The sequence below is a fragment of the Petromyzon marinus genome, chromosome 10 (assembly GCF_048934315.1).
Source record: "Petromyzon marinus isolate PM22_M1 ecotype Great Lakes invasive population chromosome 10, UKy_Petmar_22M1.pri1.0, whole genome shotgun sequence".
NCBI lineage: Eukaryota > Metazoa > Chordata > Hyperoartia > Petromyzontiformes > Petromyzontidae > Petromyzon > Petromyzon marinus.
In genome coordinates, this window is record NC_133676.1 from 4,324,545 (window position 1) to 4,341,292 (window position 16,748).

At 53.3% G+C, this 16,748-nt stretch overlaps 1 protein-coding gene across 1 annotated transcript; it reads right to left on the bottom strand.

Annotated features, from left to right (window-relative positions):
- Window positions 1-5,808: 5,808 nt before the first annotated feature.
- Window positions 5,809-12,211, bottom strand: LOC116941072 (anterior gradient protein 3-like). The gene is made up of 8 exons (XM_032951678.2): window positions 12,108-12,211; window positions 11,229-11,442; window positions 10,550-10,613; window positions 9,917-9,969; window positions 8,926-9,002; window positions 8,496-8,559; window positions 7,754-7,837; window positions 5,809-6,507 (listed from the first exon to the last, which is right to left on the bottom strand). Exons 2-8 carry the CDS (start codon window positions 11,428-11,430, stop codon window positions 6,458-6,460), a joined length of 594 nt encoding a protein of 197 aa, XP_032807569.1. The 5' UTR covers window positions 11,431-11,442; window positions 12,108-12,211; the 3' UTR covers window positions 5,809-6,457.
- Window positions 12,212-16,748: the final 4,537 nt, after the last annotated feature.

Below are 16,748 nucleotides of genomic sequence, written 5' to 3' on the forward strand. Positions count from 1 at the left end.
TCACAACAGGAGATATATTGCAGATATAAAGCAGGGCGGGCATGGGATTGCCACTCGAGATTACATTCATTCACTCCAGCCGGATCAAAGTCTATGCTCATGCATCGGGCTTATGTAAAATCACCACCACATGAAAACAAAGACAAAGATCCCCCGTATAGCCTATAACAGACGGTTGGGGCAAGTGCTGTTAGCGAGCACCAACGAAGGCCGGCACGGGACACGAGTGGGTGGGTGGCCAGCAACCACGCACGGCCGCCTTTGTCTCCCCAGTGGCGACGTTTACGCACCGCACCAGGTACTCATTTGAGGCTGAGTCGACGTATTATACAGAGTGGCAATGCAAGGGTTGAGCTCCTGCCATAGCCTTCCTTTGGCCCCAAGCAGTGGCACCGATCGACGCTTCCAGGTCTCCTCGGGAAGAGACTCGGAGCGTCTCGGACGGGCTGAAAAATCGCGCGGAGGAGCAGGCTTGGAATTACAGGGAGAGACGGCAAGAAAGAGAAACGGATCGGAGACCGTACGCACAGGGTTAGATGCATCGTGTGTGTATGTAGAACTTCTTTCGCACCGTACGTAGCCAACGGCGCTAATCGGAGGTTGCATTTATACCCGAGATGGTTATCGGCCGCAGAGATTTGAGCGGGAACTACATTAGTTCATCCAGCAAGAGAATAGATCGTGGCTGATGATGAGCTCGGTTTAAATCGTGAAGGTCCGGCACGCCATCTATTTCCCCGTGGGGACATCATCATACATTTTTCAGCACTGCAGATTTTATTTAAAAAAACAGATCGCTGTAGATTAATTATTAATCTCCATATATATAAAAGGCAAAGTTGTGAATGTGTGTCCAACATGTTTAGCGTACTTCCCGACATGCAACAAACTTGGAATTTGCCATGTGGGTACTTTCCAGACTGTACACCATGCAAACATTATAAAAATACACTTTAGTTTTTTTGGGGGGTGGGGGGGAGCTCAATAATGCATTTCTTTTTTGCACGGCAAGTGAGCTGTGACGTCAAATCTGTCACGTGACCCGCGCACGTGGAAGCGTAACGCATTGTAGTGTAGTGGTTAGCGCGCTGTGTGTGTGCCTGTGTGTGTCTATCTGTGTGTGTGTCTGTGTGTGTGTCTGTCTGTGTGTGTGTCTGTGTGTGTGGAAGCGTAACGCATTGTAGTGTAGTGGTGAGCGCGCTGCGCTACAGATTTGACGTCACAGACCCGAGTTCGATTCCCGCTCAGGGCCACCACCGGTGACGATTATTTGAACCGGTCCTGGGCCTCCCCTAGGTCGACTGAGCCTCAAACAATTAACTGGTGTGGTGTGTGAACATCGCCAGGGACAAAGGCGGCCGGGCGTGATGAATCCAAGTCCCGGGCGAAGCCGGGTAGTCAAGCTAGTTATCTATATTCGCACGAGTTTAGCCTATCTGGACGAGCATCGTAGAAGTCTTTATCATATCTGTCAACCCATACGGTTTACCCCGTATTCTCGTGCAGATAAATTGAGTGTCCAGGTCCATACGGCGTACAGCCGTTTCGATACGGGCAAAACAAATGTGTTTTGCCTATTTTGTTTGTGTTTCTCCCTTGTGATGAGACTTTGTAGGATGAACGTTAAGGGGCGCGGAGTGACCAATGAGGTCTGAATTGGTCTGTAAAAAGGTAGGCACCGATAAGGGGTTGACATGAATGCCGTATACACGCTTACCACTATACTATATATTTAGGGGCCGTCCATAAATGACGTCACGCGATTTTGGAAGATTTTTGACCCCCCCCACCTTCGTCACACGGCGTCACAAAAAGTCAGACCCCCCCCATCAAGTATGACGTCATAAAGCTCTGCCCCCCCCCCCCCCAAAAATAAAACATGCTTCAAATCGCTTTAAACTATTGTCATTGTAGTGCGTATTTAATGTGGCGCTGCACTCTGATGTTGTAGGCGAAAACATTTATTAAAAAGTCTATTTAATTAAGTAGAACGTGTTGTGTATATTTATTTAAAGTTGCACATTTTGATGTGACGTCACATTTCTCACCCCCCCCCCCCTCGTCACACATCGTCACAAATGTCTGACCCCCCCCCTCCACCCCCCCTAGGTGCGTGACGTCATTTATGGACGGCCCCTTACACCACTATAGTCAGTCTCACCACGTGCTATCAACTCAGGGGTGCAGCTGCCTATTTCCACTGGGGGGGGGGGGCTCTGGAAGATCCGACTGTGGGCCCCCCTCATTTCCCCCGACTCACTTTCACTGAAACAGCTACCAATGATGTGTTTAACCCCGTATACAATGTCAGGTTATATATGTGTTATGTTAGTTGCACCGCGTATTGGGTTCAGAGGAAGACAGTTTCCCAGTGACAGTATTAATAAAACGTATTTGGGTGCCACAATAGTCAATTTTCTGAATAAACATTCTTAACATGTTGTTACTATGTTTATCTGTTGATGCATTAGCATGTTGCTATGTTTATCTGTTGATTTGGGGCCCTCTTGTGGACCGACCGGGCCCCTGTGCGTCGCATAACGCTGCCTCACAGCCCGAAACGTCGTTTGTGCCCCTGAATCCACTGTACACTTACTGTACACACCGCACTGTACAACGTCTACTGTACACAACCTACTGTACACGCGCTACTGTACATGATCTACTGTACACAACCGACTGTACACCATCTACTGTAAAACACTGCACACGACGTACTGTACAGAGCACACTGTACACAATTTACATGCAATCATCACGTGGATTAAAAAAACACACAAAACACCGTTACATTCGTGAATCAAATAGCGAGTAACCGACCGAGCAACATTGGCTAGCGATCAAATCGTGAAGAAACCCCCCTGTGGAGGTTAGGGGCCGTCCATAAATGACGTCACGCGATTTTGTAGGATTTTTGACCCCCCCCCCCCCAACGTCACACGGCGTCACAAAAAGTCAGACACCCCCCACAAATATGACGTCACAAAGCTCTGCCCCCCCCCAAAAAAAAACATGCTTCAAATCGCTTTAAACTATTGTCATTGTAGTGCGTATTTAATGTGGCGCTGCACTCTGATGTTGTAGGAGAAAACATTTATTAAAAAGCCAATTTAATTAAGTAGAACGTGTTGTCTATATTTATTTAAAGTTGCGCATTTTGATGTGACGTCACATTTCTCACCCCCCCCCCCTCCTCGTCACACATCGTCACAAACGTCTGACCCCCCCCCCTCCCCCCCTCTAGGTGCGTGACGTCATTTATGGACGGCCCCTTACCCCCACCACGGGCGACCTGCCGAGTGATGGACTCGAACCTGCGACCACGGGGATGGGAGTCACACCCCGATTTTAACTTCAGACGAGCACGGTTGGCTGCGTACGGTGCGAAAGAAGTTCAAGTCCAGCTGACACGGGCGTCTGCCTGTCTGCCCAGCGGCCCGAGTAACGCGGCTCGTTTACGGCTGAGTTGACCTAGGCGAGACCTTGCCCAGGAATCGGGACTGGTTAGCACCACAAAGACAAATATCGCCGGCAAGTGCGGTTCGCGAGCCAGCAACAACGCCCGGCCGCCTTTGTCTCCCCAGTGACGGCGTTTACACACCGCACCAGATACTCGTTTTGATGCTGAGTCGACCTAGGCGAGGTTTCGGATCGATATTCGCCACTGGTCTTGGCCATGTGCGGTAATCGAACTCGGGTCGCCGGGTTCATATCGCAGTGTGCTAACCACTGCGCCACCACTCCCTACACACAAATATATGCGCACACACACACTCGCATTAATATCTGGTGTTCGGTTGGGCGTTTGCCTCTTAGATCACCTCATTTTATAATGTGTGTACGTCCCGGGTGCCGGCTTCCAGCCGAGGCAGTGATAATTACCAAAGAGCCATTTGCAGCGACTTTCTTTAGGGAGGGGAGTGACGCATAGCCGGTAACCTCCCTATCGGTGCCCCCCTACCTTATTACAGACAAATTCAGACCTTTTCGGTCACCCAGTGCCCCTTTTCAATCTCAATGTTCATCCTAAAAAGTCCCATCACAAGAGGGAAACAGACAAATAGAAAAAAACATTGCCCGTATGGAAACGGCTGCATGCCGTATGGACCAAAACACTCAACTTGCCTGTTCAAGAATACAGGTAAACCGTATGGGTTGACAGGTATATGGACTGGGGGCGGGGGGCTCTAAATGACTGACGGCGAGGAAAAGTAAAAATTCTCAAGGTCACGGGATGATGCATCGTCTCAAGTCAGGGGAACGGTTTGCACCGTTCAATAATAATAATAATTGTTGTTTGAAAAAATACGAATAGGTTTTAGCCTTTTTGGGAATGCAACAGGTGTTAAGATGTTGAGACACCAAATAGCTACCTTTTGCAAGGAATCAAGTCTGCATTAACCACACACAGTACTTGTGATAATAATTGTTGCTTTTTTACACTTTGGTGAACATAACTGCTCTAGTGACTGCGGAGGTGGGGGGGGGGGGGTAATCACCCAATGTTATGTTCACGTTACACATTGATTTCTTAATCTTGATTTGAAGCTTTCGTGACTGCAGGAATCCGTACTCTTTGGTTATTTTGGTAAAGTCACGTAGGTAGAAAAATAAAAGATCACGAGGTTTCGATCGCAACACAAGCAATCGTCATCAGGTGTTAAACAAACACAGTAGGAGGACACCGTCATCAGGTGTGAAACAAACACAGCAGTCTTGCTGTGTTTGTTTCACACCTGATGACGGTTGCCTGTGTTGCGATCGAAACGTCGTGTTCTATTTTTTTTATACCTACGTGACTTTACCGAAAGAACCAAAGAGTATGGATTTATTACACGATCGGTTCCATGTGTCGTGAGCCTAACCAATTGGTTGATTATCGATTGTAATCAACGCATCATTAAATACCACGTCCGGATGCACCACATTTACGGTCAAGGAACGGTGAGTGGGCTTGGGCAGGAGATATCTCTCGAAAGGGGACGACGGGCGAGACCACGGACGGAGCGGCAGCCCAAGGACGGAGCACGCGCGAGACGACGCCCTCCGCGGAAGATGGAAGCGATGACTTTGGCTCGTGTGCAGCACGCGCATTGGTGCATCGCAGGGCCGTGAGAGACGAGAGAGACGAGAGGGAAAGATGTCGACAGGCCTTCATCCAGCAGCGGGCAGAAAATAGCTGCCGCCGATGTTGGGAACACTTTAACAAATGTACACCAGTCACGGCAATGACGCCGCTGGGGCCGCTCCTACGAAGTCACTTGAAAGTCTTTTGAGTTTCTGAAGAAGAAAACTTCAAACTCGCACGGCACATCCCCTGGGACACGTCGTAAGCCCGTGTGTGGAGCTACAAGAGAACAGTAGTTTGTGCTTTGTTTGGGGGGGGGGGGTAGTGAGTTTGAATCGATATGCACCGCCACGCAACCGTGACCAGTGCGGTGAAGTATGGTCAAATAAGCGTCCACTGTGTCGATGCCTTGTTCTAGCAGTGGATTAGCGTAACTGGGCACGTGTAGATGTGGGCGAGTGGATGCGAAGTGTGGGGAGTGGTAGGGAAGCGCTCACGGCCAACACCAGTTACGATTATCTCAACCGGTCCTGGGCCTCCCCCCCTAGGTCGACCACCAGGGAGACAAAGGCGGCCGGGCGTGGTGCTGGCCACCCACCCTCTCGCGTGCCGTGTCGGCCTTCACAGGTGCTCGCTAACACCACTTGCTCCAACAGCCTGTTACAGGCCACACGGGGGTTCTTTGTATGTTTTTTGGATGCGAGTGCGGACGATGAACAGCACCGACACGTGCAGCAGTAGGCGTTGAACACGTTGTTCGCTTTATTTTACAGAAAGTTATCCACTACTTTACACGTGACTACACTCGCTAAACACTCTCACTCTCAGCTCAACGTGTTGAGTGTAAACTGCATAGGAGCCGTGCCCAGTCACCCTTCATGTTCACCAAGGTTTAAGAGAGACACATTGATAGAGAAGTGGGTGGGGGTAGGGGCACTACTTGGGTTTGTCGCGGCTCTACTCCGCGCCGCGCGTTCGGAGTTGTCGCGCACGCGTGGCTGGGACGTCACTGGCGCCCCACGTTTGTGAGCAGCTTGACGAAGCTCCCCGGCACGTGGAGCGAAACGTCGGCCGACGGCATGCCGTACAACACGCGGTACGATCCGAAAACGGATCCAGTGGGGGGGTTGGGGGGGGCACGGATGGAGGAGGAATCACCGCGCGTTTTAAACAAGGAATAAAAAAAACAGGTCACGGATTAAGGTTCAAGGTTCATGGCTCTTGAAGTCGCGAGGGATCAGACCCCGATCGGGGGAAACGGCCCCCAGCGAGGAGGGACGCTGACCCCCCCCCCCCCCCCCCCGGGCCGGGAGTCGAACCGGGGAGCCGCAGGGGAACCAGGAAGCCTTGGTTCACCCGGGGCACGAGAGAGACGATGGAGGCCTCCGCTCACAGCTCCGTGTGGAGCATCTTCCGCGCCTTCCTCATGTTTTCTTCCACTGGGAGGGGAGTCGGAGGACACAAGGGCGGGTCGTGTGGTTTAAATAAAACCGGAAACTAACAAGAATCATAGTAACAACAAGTATTGTACAATTGGAAGTACATGGAGAGAGAGACAGGAGCACGAGGATCAGATAACGCGTGGATTAGATCATTCAAACACGCAGTAGCTATCGCTACGAACAGTGCTCAGTGATAGCCGGAACAGTCCGGAATGACGATGTTAGGGGAATTATTTTGGCACCAGGCGACATCCACCTCACTTAATGTCATATTTTAGAAATAAATCTGTTCGTAGGATTACATAAATTTACGGTACAAATAATATCGACAGGCTTATTTTATACTCTTAGCGGTAGTGCCTTCTGCCGATAATCCCTCGAAGCAAGACTAGCAACATCGCCCCCGGAAAATACCGAGTGAGAGATGGAGCCAGTTCCCACATAATTTACAGCTCACGAATTTGTCATGGCAGATGGAGATCATGGTGAGGATTGAGACGATTATTATCATGATGATCATGATGATCAAACCCTTGAGATTAATATCAAATTTCCAACGGCTCCTCCTGTTCGAGGAATTAACTTACAAATAAATAAAAACATTCCACAACCAATTAGTCACGTGCGATCACTGGCAGAACCAGTGGGGGGGGGGGGGGGGGGGAGTGGCACGTGCCCCCCCAATGATCCGATCGAAATCCCTCATTTCGATCGGATCATTGGGGTTTATTAGTAATAAATGGTCATTTTGCGACCCCCACTGCCACTGTGTAGCATATTATTATTATATGCCAGGGACTTTATGAGATGATAGGACAATAGTCTGAGTCCATAATTGGCAATTAGTAACGGCAAAGCGGTTATAATTGACTCAGAATTGTGCGCAGTTGCGTACACAGTCCACGACTTCCCTGAAGGCATCAACACCTTCAGCGAGCGCGATGCCGATCACACAACGCGGTTCGAATTCAACCCTCGATCGATGTCTGCGCCATCGCCGCACACGCGTCGAATAAAAAGCAAGGGACAAGTCCTCACGTACTAACAACTCCTCTATCATTTCTCATTGCTGGAGGAGTTCCCCCCCCCCACCCTACCTGAAAACCCTGGGTCCGCCATTGCGTGCGATGTTTAAAGGCGTCCGAGTTTAATGGCCGAGTCGTGTCCCACGTGGGGACTCGGGGGAGATTGGGAGAGGGACGGGGAGGAGGGGAGGGTGTGAAGGAACTCGATGGGTACTCACGGAGCTCGACGTCCATGGGCTCGTAAGCGTACAGGCGGTTGCTGTACTTGCCCGTGATGTCTGCGCGCACCGTGAGGGATGGATCTGCAAGACGAAACAAGATCCCACGCTGAGCAAGCTGCGCCGTCTGCGAGCTTTATGTCAAAAAGGCAGCCGGGCGGCGCACGAGGCCCAGCGTCACGCCCGGCTGCCTTTGTCTCCCCAGCTCTGATGGGGTTTTTTTTTTTTTACCCAGCGAAACACGTGCTCGTTTAAAGCCGAGCTAACCCAAGGGGGAAGGTTCTCATCTCACGGGATCCAACCCCAGGCCGCTGGCAAACCTCTGCGCCAACCACCGCGCCACCGCTCGCTCCCCCCTAACCATCCCGCACCAACACCCGTACACAGACGCACAAGCACGCGCGCACACGTAGACACACGATTTTGACAGACACGCGCACACAGGCGGGGCGCGGTGGGGCTGGGGAAAGCGAGTGAGGTGGAGAAAGGTCGGATCACGCGAGGAGGGGTGGGAGAAAGTGGGGGATTGCAGATGGAGGGGTTTGCCAGGTGGGGTTAGGTGGAATCAGGTGGGAGCAGGTATGAGCAGGTGATTGAAGGTGATTGAAGGTGGTGGTGGGGAGGGAGGGGGGGGGTTCAGGTAACAAAAGGTGGGAGGCAGTTGGGGCGGGTGAAGTTGCGTGGAGGAAAGCGTTATCAGGCGAGGCCAGGTGAGTGCAGGTGGGAGCAGGTGGGGACTCACCGACAAAGATGATCCTGGGGACGTAGTGGCCGTCTGGGGCGAGGTGTTTGTCTGTGGTCTCGTGCTGAGGGAGCAAGGCAGCAGCAACGCTGTCGTCAAGCACACGCCGAGTGCGAGCGGAAGGGCGTTCGAGGGAAACGGCGATCGACAGCGGCTGTTCGTTTCGAAATGCACGTTGGGCCAAAGTGGATGACTGAGAGCGTTATGAATGAACGAATCGTTGCTCGATAGAGTGAATGCATGAATGCATTGATTAATGAAGGAACGCATGAATGAGTGTCCGTGTGAGCAAATGAACATTACAATTATTGATAAAGTAAACGGATCAATTAATCACCGACCGAATTCATCATTGATTGACTCAATTAATTTATGAGTAATTTAATGAACGATGGGAGTTGCGTGTGTCGTTCACGCTGCCGCGTCTCACCAGGAGGTTGAGCATAACGAAGTCCTCCTGGGCCATCCGCTGGATGTCCTTGGACTCCACGAAGACCTTCTTGAGGCCTGCGGCAGTGAAACAGGGCGGGGGGGTGGGATTTTTAACTTGAAGTCGCGACTCGGTTATCTGTGCGGAGAGTCGATGGGAGGCGCCCACAATAGCAAGGGGTAGCAGCCCGGGGTACACACACACACGTACGTACACACACACACGTACACAAAGATCCCCCGTATAGCTTCAACAGACTGTTGAGGCAAGTGCTGTTAGCGAGCATCTATGAAGGCCAGAACGGCACACGAGGGAGTGGGTGACCAGCACCACGCCCAGCCGCCTTTGTCTCCCCAGTGGCGATGTTTACGCACCGCGCCAGGTACTCATTTGAGGCCGAGTCGACCTCGGGGAGGTCCAGGACCGGTTCAGATAATCGTCACTGTTGGCCGTGAGCGGGAATCGAACTCGGGTCGCCAGGTTCGTCGCGCAGCGCGATAACCGCTACAATACCTCTCCCCACACGTAAACACACAGACACGTACATACACGCACACGCGTACAGGTACACATGCACATGTACGTGCACTGATAGAGATGCCTTATAGGGTCGTTAAAAGCGGATGAGAGCCCAATGGAAACTCACCACATTGGTCAATACCACTGTGGCCTTAAAAGATAAATAAACACGTTAATATATCATCACTTTCAAGGCAGTGGTATTGACCAATGTGGTGTGGTTCTTTGAGGAGTAAACACGCGGACGGGGCCATTAAAGAACTATTCCGTCTAGCCAGGTGACATTACGTGGGAAGGGAGGGACCTTCATCCAGAAGTGGACAGACAATGGCTGATGACGATGGTGGCAATACACAGCAGTGCCCATCCGCTTCCACGCGAATGGCGCTGGTAACAATTTCTATGATTGAATTGGACCCTGGTCCGGACCCGAACCCTGACCCCAACTGCGTGTCTGCAGCGCAGCACTCACTGTTGCTGTAGGGGCAGTCCTCCAGGTGGTGGATCACCATCAGCGGCTTCCGTCTGTGACACACACACGCACAACGTGGATACCTTAATAGGTGTTCGCTAACAACGCCTTGTACCCGGAGCCTATGCGGAGATCTTTGCATTTGTCTTTCCGTGTGTGTAGGTAAGTGTGCCGGTGTGTGTATCTCTGCATACGTATCTATGTGTGTTCGTGTCTGCGTCTATGTATGTGTACAGGTATGCTGGGGAGACAAAGGCGGCCGGGAGTGGTGCTGGCCTCTCCACCCCGTCGTGTATCGTTCCGGCCTTCATAGGTGCTCGCTAACAGCACTTACCCCAACAGTCTGTTCAGGCTATACGGGGGGGGGGGGGTCTTTGTCTTTGTGCATGTACAGATGTGAGAATATGTATCTGTGTAGGTATCTGTGTGTATGTATCTACGCATGTATCGGTGTGTATGTGTGTGCATGTGTGAGTACTTGTGTTTTTATATATATGTATATGTCTGCATGCATGTCTGTACGTGATTAGGTGTGTATGTATGTATGCTTGCGTTTCAGTAAGTATGTATTGTGTGTGTATGTGCGTCTGTATGTCTGTGCGTCTGTATGTGTGTGCGCGTCACTCTGCTCACGTGTTTCTGGACTTGGCCAGCCCCTCCTCGTAAGTCTGAACCCATGTGATGTCATCTCCCCAACCTGGGGGGCCGGAGGGGGGGGTGGTGGGGGGGGGGAGACACAGCCACTTGAGCGCAGGGACTCACGCGGACGAACTCTCCACGCGGGATAGTCACGGGCGACTCATCATCGCACCGGGCACCGCTCCGATTGAAACGCGAACCTCGAACTCCGTGATCGCTTATCGCAGGGCGGAATCCGTGCTGTCGGATCCCTGCTCTTGTTCAAGCCCAAGTTCAAGACGTTGCCCGTGTTCGTCTGTCTGCGACTGACTGGACCTCTCTCTATCTCTCTCTGTAAAATTAATGCGACCGCTGCCTCTGCTGTGCAGCGTCTGAAACGCCCCACAAATCCACGTGGCGGTGTACGGCACACACCGCAGACTGATATTAAACCAGCGTCTTTATTTAGCCTGGAGGAATCCGATGGGCAATGAAGCTTATTTTCAATAGATGTCCAGTAAAAGCAGAGCCGACGAGCGAATCTGACGGGTCGTTGCGTCCACGTGGCCTCTCTCGAGACGAGTTTTTCAAAACTCGACGCACTTCAAATCGTCTTTCCGTGAGCCCACCTGCAGTGATAGCCACTTCAATTGTGCGCGAAGAACGAGGTACAAAACAAATAATAACAACTCACCCCTCGAGAGGGTCTGGGGCCCCTTCCTCTTGGGGGGCGCCGTCGTTGCCTTGTCAGCTGCGCCTCCTGCCGCCGCCGCCTTCTCTCCTGGGGCACCCCCCGCTGCCTTGGAAGCCGGGCCGGGCTTCGCTTCCTTCGCCGTGGCGGCCAAAGCCGCAGCGACGCACAGCGCCAGGAGCAGGGTGGTCGCGGTCTTCAGCATCGCGGCGTCTGTCTGCGGGACACGAGACACGGGGGGGGGGGGGGGGTCATGGACTTTGTCTCGGAGTCTATGGAAACATCAGCGGTGGGGAGACAAAGGCGACCCCGGGCGTGGTTGCTGGCACAATCAACCTCCTCGTTCGCAATGCCTCCCTTAAAATATGTACTCGTGTACAGCACTTGGCCCCCAAACCGGTTGTGTTGGTTATCTGGGTGATCTTTGTCTTTGTGTACGAGTTTGTGTGAGTGTGTATGCGTGAGTGTGTGAGTGTGTGTGTGGCGCACTGGGAGAGGAGCATTGGTTAGCACACTGCGCTAAGGACACGGCAAATTGAGTTTAATTCCCGACAACGGCTAACATCAGTGGCGAGGTGATACGCTGTATCTGAACCTCCACTGGGTACACTCACTCAGCCTTAGAGGACTGCCCGCTGCCCTGCGCAAAACATCAGCACTGGGGGAGACAAAGGCGGCCGAGTGTGATTCTAGCCACACTACCCCCTCTCGTGTGCCGTGCAACCCCAAGCAAGTGCTTGCTGACAGCGATCACCACACCAATCTGCGTGGCCTACACGAGGCTATACCTTTCCAGCTTCGGCGTGTGAAGTACCCACGTCGATTTTAAAACCAGTCCGACTTCTAAACCTCCAGCGGAGCCGTGACTGTCCCTGGGCTCACCTGGTCTGGGAGAGCCTGCAGGTGAGGTGGAGTCGATGGGAGGTCGGATTGCACCAGGTGATCCACAGCCTCGTGCCCCTGTCGCCGCCGTATTTAAAGCCCTCTCGACCCGGACGCACCTGCCGTCACCTGGGGAACGGTGACGTAGCCCCAGCGAAGCATGACGGTAGGTAAATGAGGGCGTGGGCGAGGGGGACTGTGGGGGGTAGGGAGGGGGGGATGCGATGTCTTGGGATACGGAGCATGGGAAAGCTGTCAAGAATATTATCACCGAGTGTTTGTGCTCTCTGGACCAGGGCCACCTGAGCACGTGTACTGGTGGGGGCTGTGTTTATTGACTTCGAACGGCCACCGTGATTGTTGGCAGAGGCGCACCCAGGGGGAGCAATGAACAAAAGGGGGAGGTCCCCCCCCCCTCGCCCCCCCCTGTCCCCCTTCATCCGTGTTGTGTCATCATAACGAATTCTTGGATTTACAAAAGGAACGTGGTTCAGAATCGTCATTACTCTTGGTGGGAGAATATTTGAGATCCCTGTTATTGGTGAGATCCCTGTTAGTGAGATCCCTGTTGTTGGTGAGATCCCTATTAGTGAGATCCCTGTTGTTGGTGAGATCCCTGTTGTTAGTGAGATCCCTGTTGTTAGTGAGATCCCTGTTATTGGTGAGATCCCTGTTGTTGGTGAGATCCCTGTTAGTGAGATCCCTGTTAGTGAGATCCCTGTTGTTGGTGAGATCCCTGTTAGTGAGATCCCTGTTGGTGAGATCCCTGTTGTTGGTGAGATCCCTGTTGTTGGTGAGATCCCTGTTAGTGAGATCCCTGTTAGTGAGATCCCTGATGTTGGTGAGATCCCTGACACATTTGGCAATCAAGGGGTGTGTATGGGCGGGGTGGGGGGCATTGGTATTTGTGCTTTTGACGCTTTATTTTTCATCATCATAACTTACAACACGTTGTTAATCGACTGCTGGATGAGGCCCTCGTGTTTGGCCATACTTCCGCCACGGTGGTGAGTGCGGGTTGGTGAAGTCGGTGTGAAGGGACGGGAGGCGGTGTTGGTTGCATGACCGGTGTATATTTTTCTCGCCATCAGGGTTTGTGTTAACCCTAGTCGGGAATCGAACTCAGCCGGGCCAGATTCAGAGTGCGGAGTGCGAACCACCTCTGGATTGTCTAAGCAATTCCACCACGTCCCTTGCGCGCCACGCGCGCATCGCGATTCTATCACTGATAGAGAAGACACCCTTGGAATCTGGGCTGTACTCTAATCGCCTAATTTCCTTTCCATGTGATCGTTTTTGATTCATTGCTCAGACGCATCAGAGCAACGCGCGCCTTGTGCGTGCCCGCCGCCCCCCATCCCCGCGGCTACCAGTGTGCTCCCGCTCTTCATTCATCACCACCACGCCCATCGACGTCGTCTCTCATACCCGCGCAGCGCGGAGCCGCTCAGGTAAGACGCGAGGTGGTGTTTAAACTTTGCCTGCGGGTCACCGCCAACCCCCCCCCCCCGCCACGACCACCGCCTCCCACCGTCCCACACCGCCGCCGCTAAAGATGATTCGTCGCTGCGGGATTGGCCCGCCGCGGCCAGGTGACACCAAGGCGCGGCGCTTAGGGTGATGTGTACCTGTGGGATTGGTCTCGCGATGCGTCACGGAGAGGGTCGACACTCGCTGGAGTTTCTCTCTCCCCCCCCTCTCTCTCTCCACCGTGCCAGTGGATTTCGCCTCGAAGCGCATTTTAGACATTTCCATTGACAGGTTATATCTGTGTGTCTCACGCGCACTCACAATAACCCACTTTGCAGATTGTTAGCGAGCATCTATTGAGGACATACGCACGCACAAAGACGAGGATTCCGCCCACTATAGCCGTGCAGCCCTACAGATTCTGCCCGTGTGGTTTCTTTGCTTTTCTCGCGGCGTGATATCCGAAGTTTCGCACCACGTGCTGCTGCGAAACGTCGGGCACAGCGCGAAAACACAGCCGAGGGGCAACACGGCGCAGCCGTAAACACCGGTGAAGTCGCCTCGCCATCACTTTTGCCACCAATTCATACCCAGGTCGTCATCACCCAGTGAACGTGGAACGTTGGGCCAACGTTTGGCGCAACATTGGCACGATTAAAGGGACAGCAGCAGGTCTACGTGGCAGACAGCGGAGGGCAATGCAGCAACATCCATTGTTGGTATACACTTCTATGGCGCCTCGTGTATGCTCCCTGCCTTTACCAACCCACGAACTGAACAGCGTGGTGCAGGGTGCTCCAGTAGGGCGCGTGGAAGCCCTCCTCATCCAGCAGTGGATTGACTAAAAGGCTGCACGCGTACACACGTACATGCCGTGGGGTACACACGCTACCGTTTGCGTCGATCCTTGACTATACATACTATTGTAGTGTACTGTATATGCTATGGTGTAAAGCGTGCTACGGTATATGCTTCTTCTGTAGCCCTGTGGCTCCAATGAGGGCTCTGCATAGCTGCACAACTCCTTCCACCATGTGTGCTGTGCGTGTATGATGGGGCGGTGGCAGGGAAAGGTTCAGGAGGAGACGCGTCTCATCATCAGGACAAATCCGGAAAGGGCTTGACACGTGGATCGGGCGCACGTTCACAGGCAGCGGTGAGAGGCCGACAGAGGAGGTTCTGGAAGGACGAGGCCAAGAGACCGAACACAAAATTGAGAGAGTGGTGGGGGTCATAACAATGATAGAGGATGTAGAGGCAGGCTGTGTTTGGGGTTATATGCTACAATTATTCATATAATGTGATAGATTACTATGGTATGATCATGTTTAAGATGTGCTGGGCTACTCTCAGGATATATTTTCAGCCGCTCCGCCCCCGTTCCGTGGAATTGAAGGGGCCCAGGAAGATATTAGAAATAATGTCCTGGCTACTATGCTATAATAGTGCACGTGATTTGCTGGGTCTCTTAAGTTAGGAGAGTATTTGCTATGCTGGGTCACTATGCCATGATAGTGCACGCGCTATGTTGCCCTATGCTGCGGCAACCCACGTGGGTTGCACACACAGGTGAGCGCCTGTACCTGAGCGAGGACACGTCTCCCTACAGCTGCACCAGCATGTCGCGCCGACCCCGGCTAATCCCCATATCCTGGTCGGGGCAATCTGGCGGAATGTGGGGGGCGGGGAGGGTGAGGTAAGCCCCCCCCCCTCTCTCCCCACGTCTCAGGTTGTCTACGCTTTGTGAGCCGCGAGGTCAAAATACATTTCTCCTGCAGCCTCCTCGCCCGTCGCACGCACTGATTTCAGAGTAAGGCTGACGTGTACTTCGGCAGCAGCGATAAGCCCGCACTGTTATTTCTGGGTAAACGAGACGCATTCCTTAGCCCCCCCCCCCCCCCCCGTGGAGGGAGGAGGTGAGAACAACGGGGGAGGGTGCGGCGATTCGGCCTCTGCTACCGCCTCCACGGGGTCTGTAGGCAAGGGTCGGGGACGGTTGAAGCTCGGCCGCGCGCGGTCCGGCGATTTGGTGGCAAGGGTAGGTGGATCACGTCGAGATTTGTCCGATAATTATTTGCAAACTCAACGGGCTATGGGGGTAGTGGCCGTGATGGTAGCAAGTGCAGAATGTGGGTCGGTGAAGCCGTACGGTTCCCGGCCACGGAAATCAGCCGTGCGATAACATTAGCACGCTTGGCTACGTACGGCGTGAAAAAAGTTCAACATTCATATTATACACATCCCCCGTCGTAATGGGGTGTGGAATTTTCCAAAATACCAGATTCCCCCTTGTGACATATATATGCAGGGCCCCTCTTGAGACCCCAGTGAGGCTCTGCTGGGTGACATGGAAGTGCCCCACGGGGGGAGTTGCTGCTGCGGGTCCGTGCGACCTCCGCTCTCTCGAGGGAACCTCAAACCCGTACCGCGAGCGATGCCGATGGAGACGCCGTCACCGCCGCTTTCACCGATAACAGCGAGAGCGTCGAGTGGCATTCGTGCCCGTCCCTTAACGAAACAAAAGAACGAATGGCGAGCGAGCGGACGAGGGATGCTCGTGAGGTCGTGTGTTTAATTGGGCGTCGGTAAACAGCGGCGCAGAGGACGACATCCGCGCGATCATCCGAGGTCGACGATTGGCAACGCGGCGCGAACATTTTACATCTGTGCCCGGCGCGCTGTTTGCGACGCACCGACGCCGGCGAGTCGGTCGCTTCGCGACATCCACACCGCGACCGGTCAGAATTCTTTCGCTGCGTTCCGCGACCGAGCGCCAAGGGAGACGGAGACTGTGGCGGCCCTGTTGGTGCGAGGTGGCTCGGGGGCGACGTGCGGGTCAGGAGCGAGCACCGTCAGTGGCCATCGGACGAGGCGACGTCGTCTGGACTGCGCGCTCGGTCCGGTGCAAGGACCCCCCCCCCCGTCTCACTTCTCAAACGAAAACTCTCCGGCTCCGCTGGGAGACCGGAGTGCAGACACACGTCGCGAGCGGCCACGGTCAGAGCGAGGTGTATACTGGATGCGGTGTTCCGGGTGCGGAACTACTTTGTGTGGCCAGACCCTTTTGAAATGAAGCCCCGGTCCAGTTACAAATCCTCGTCTCATTCTGGTCAAAATAACTTCGCCGTTTGTTAAAATCACAACACCACCCCCCTTCTTTATCCCCCACCC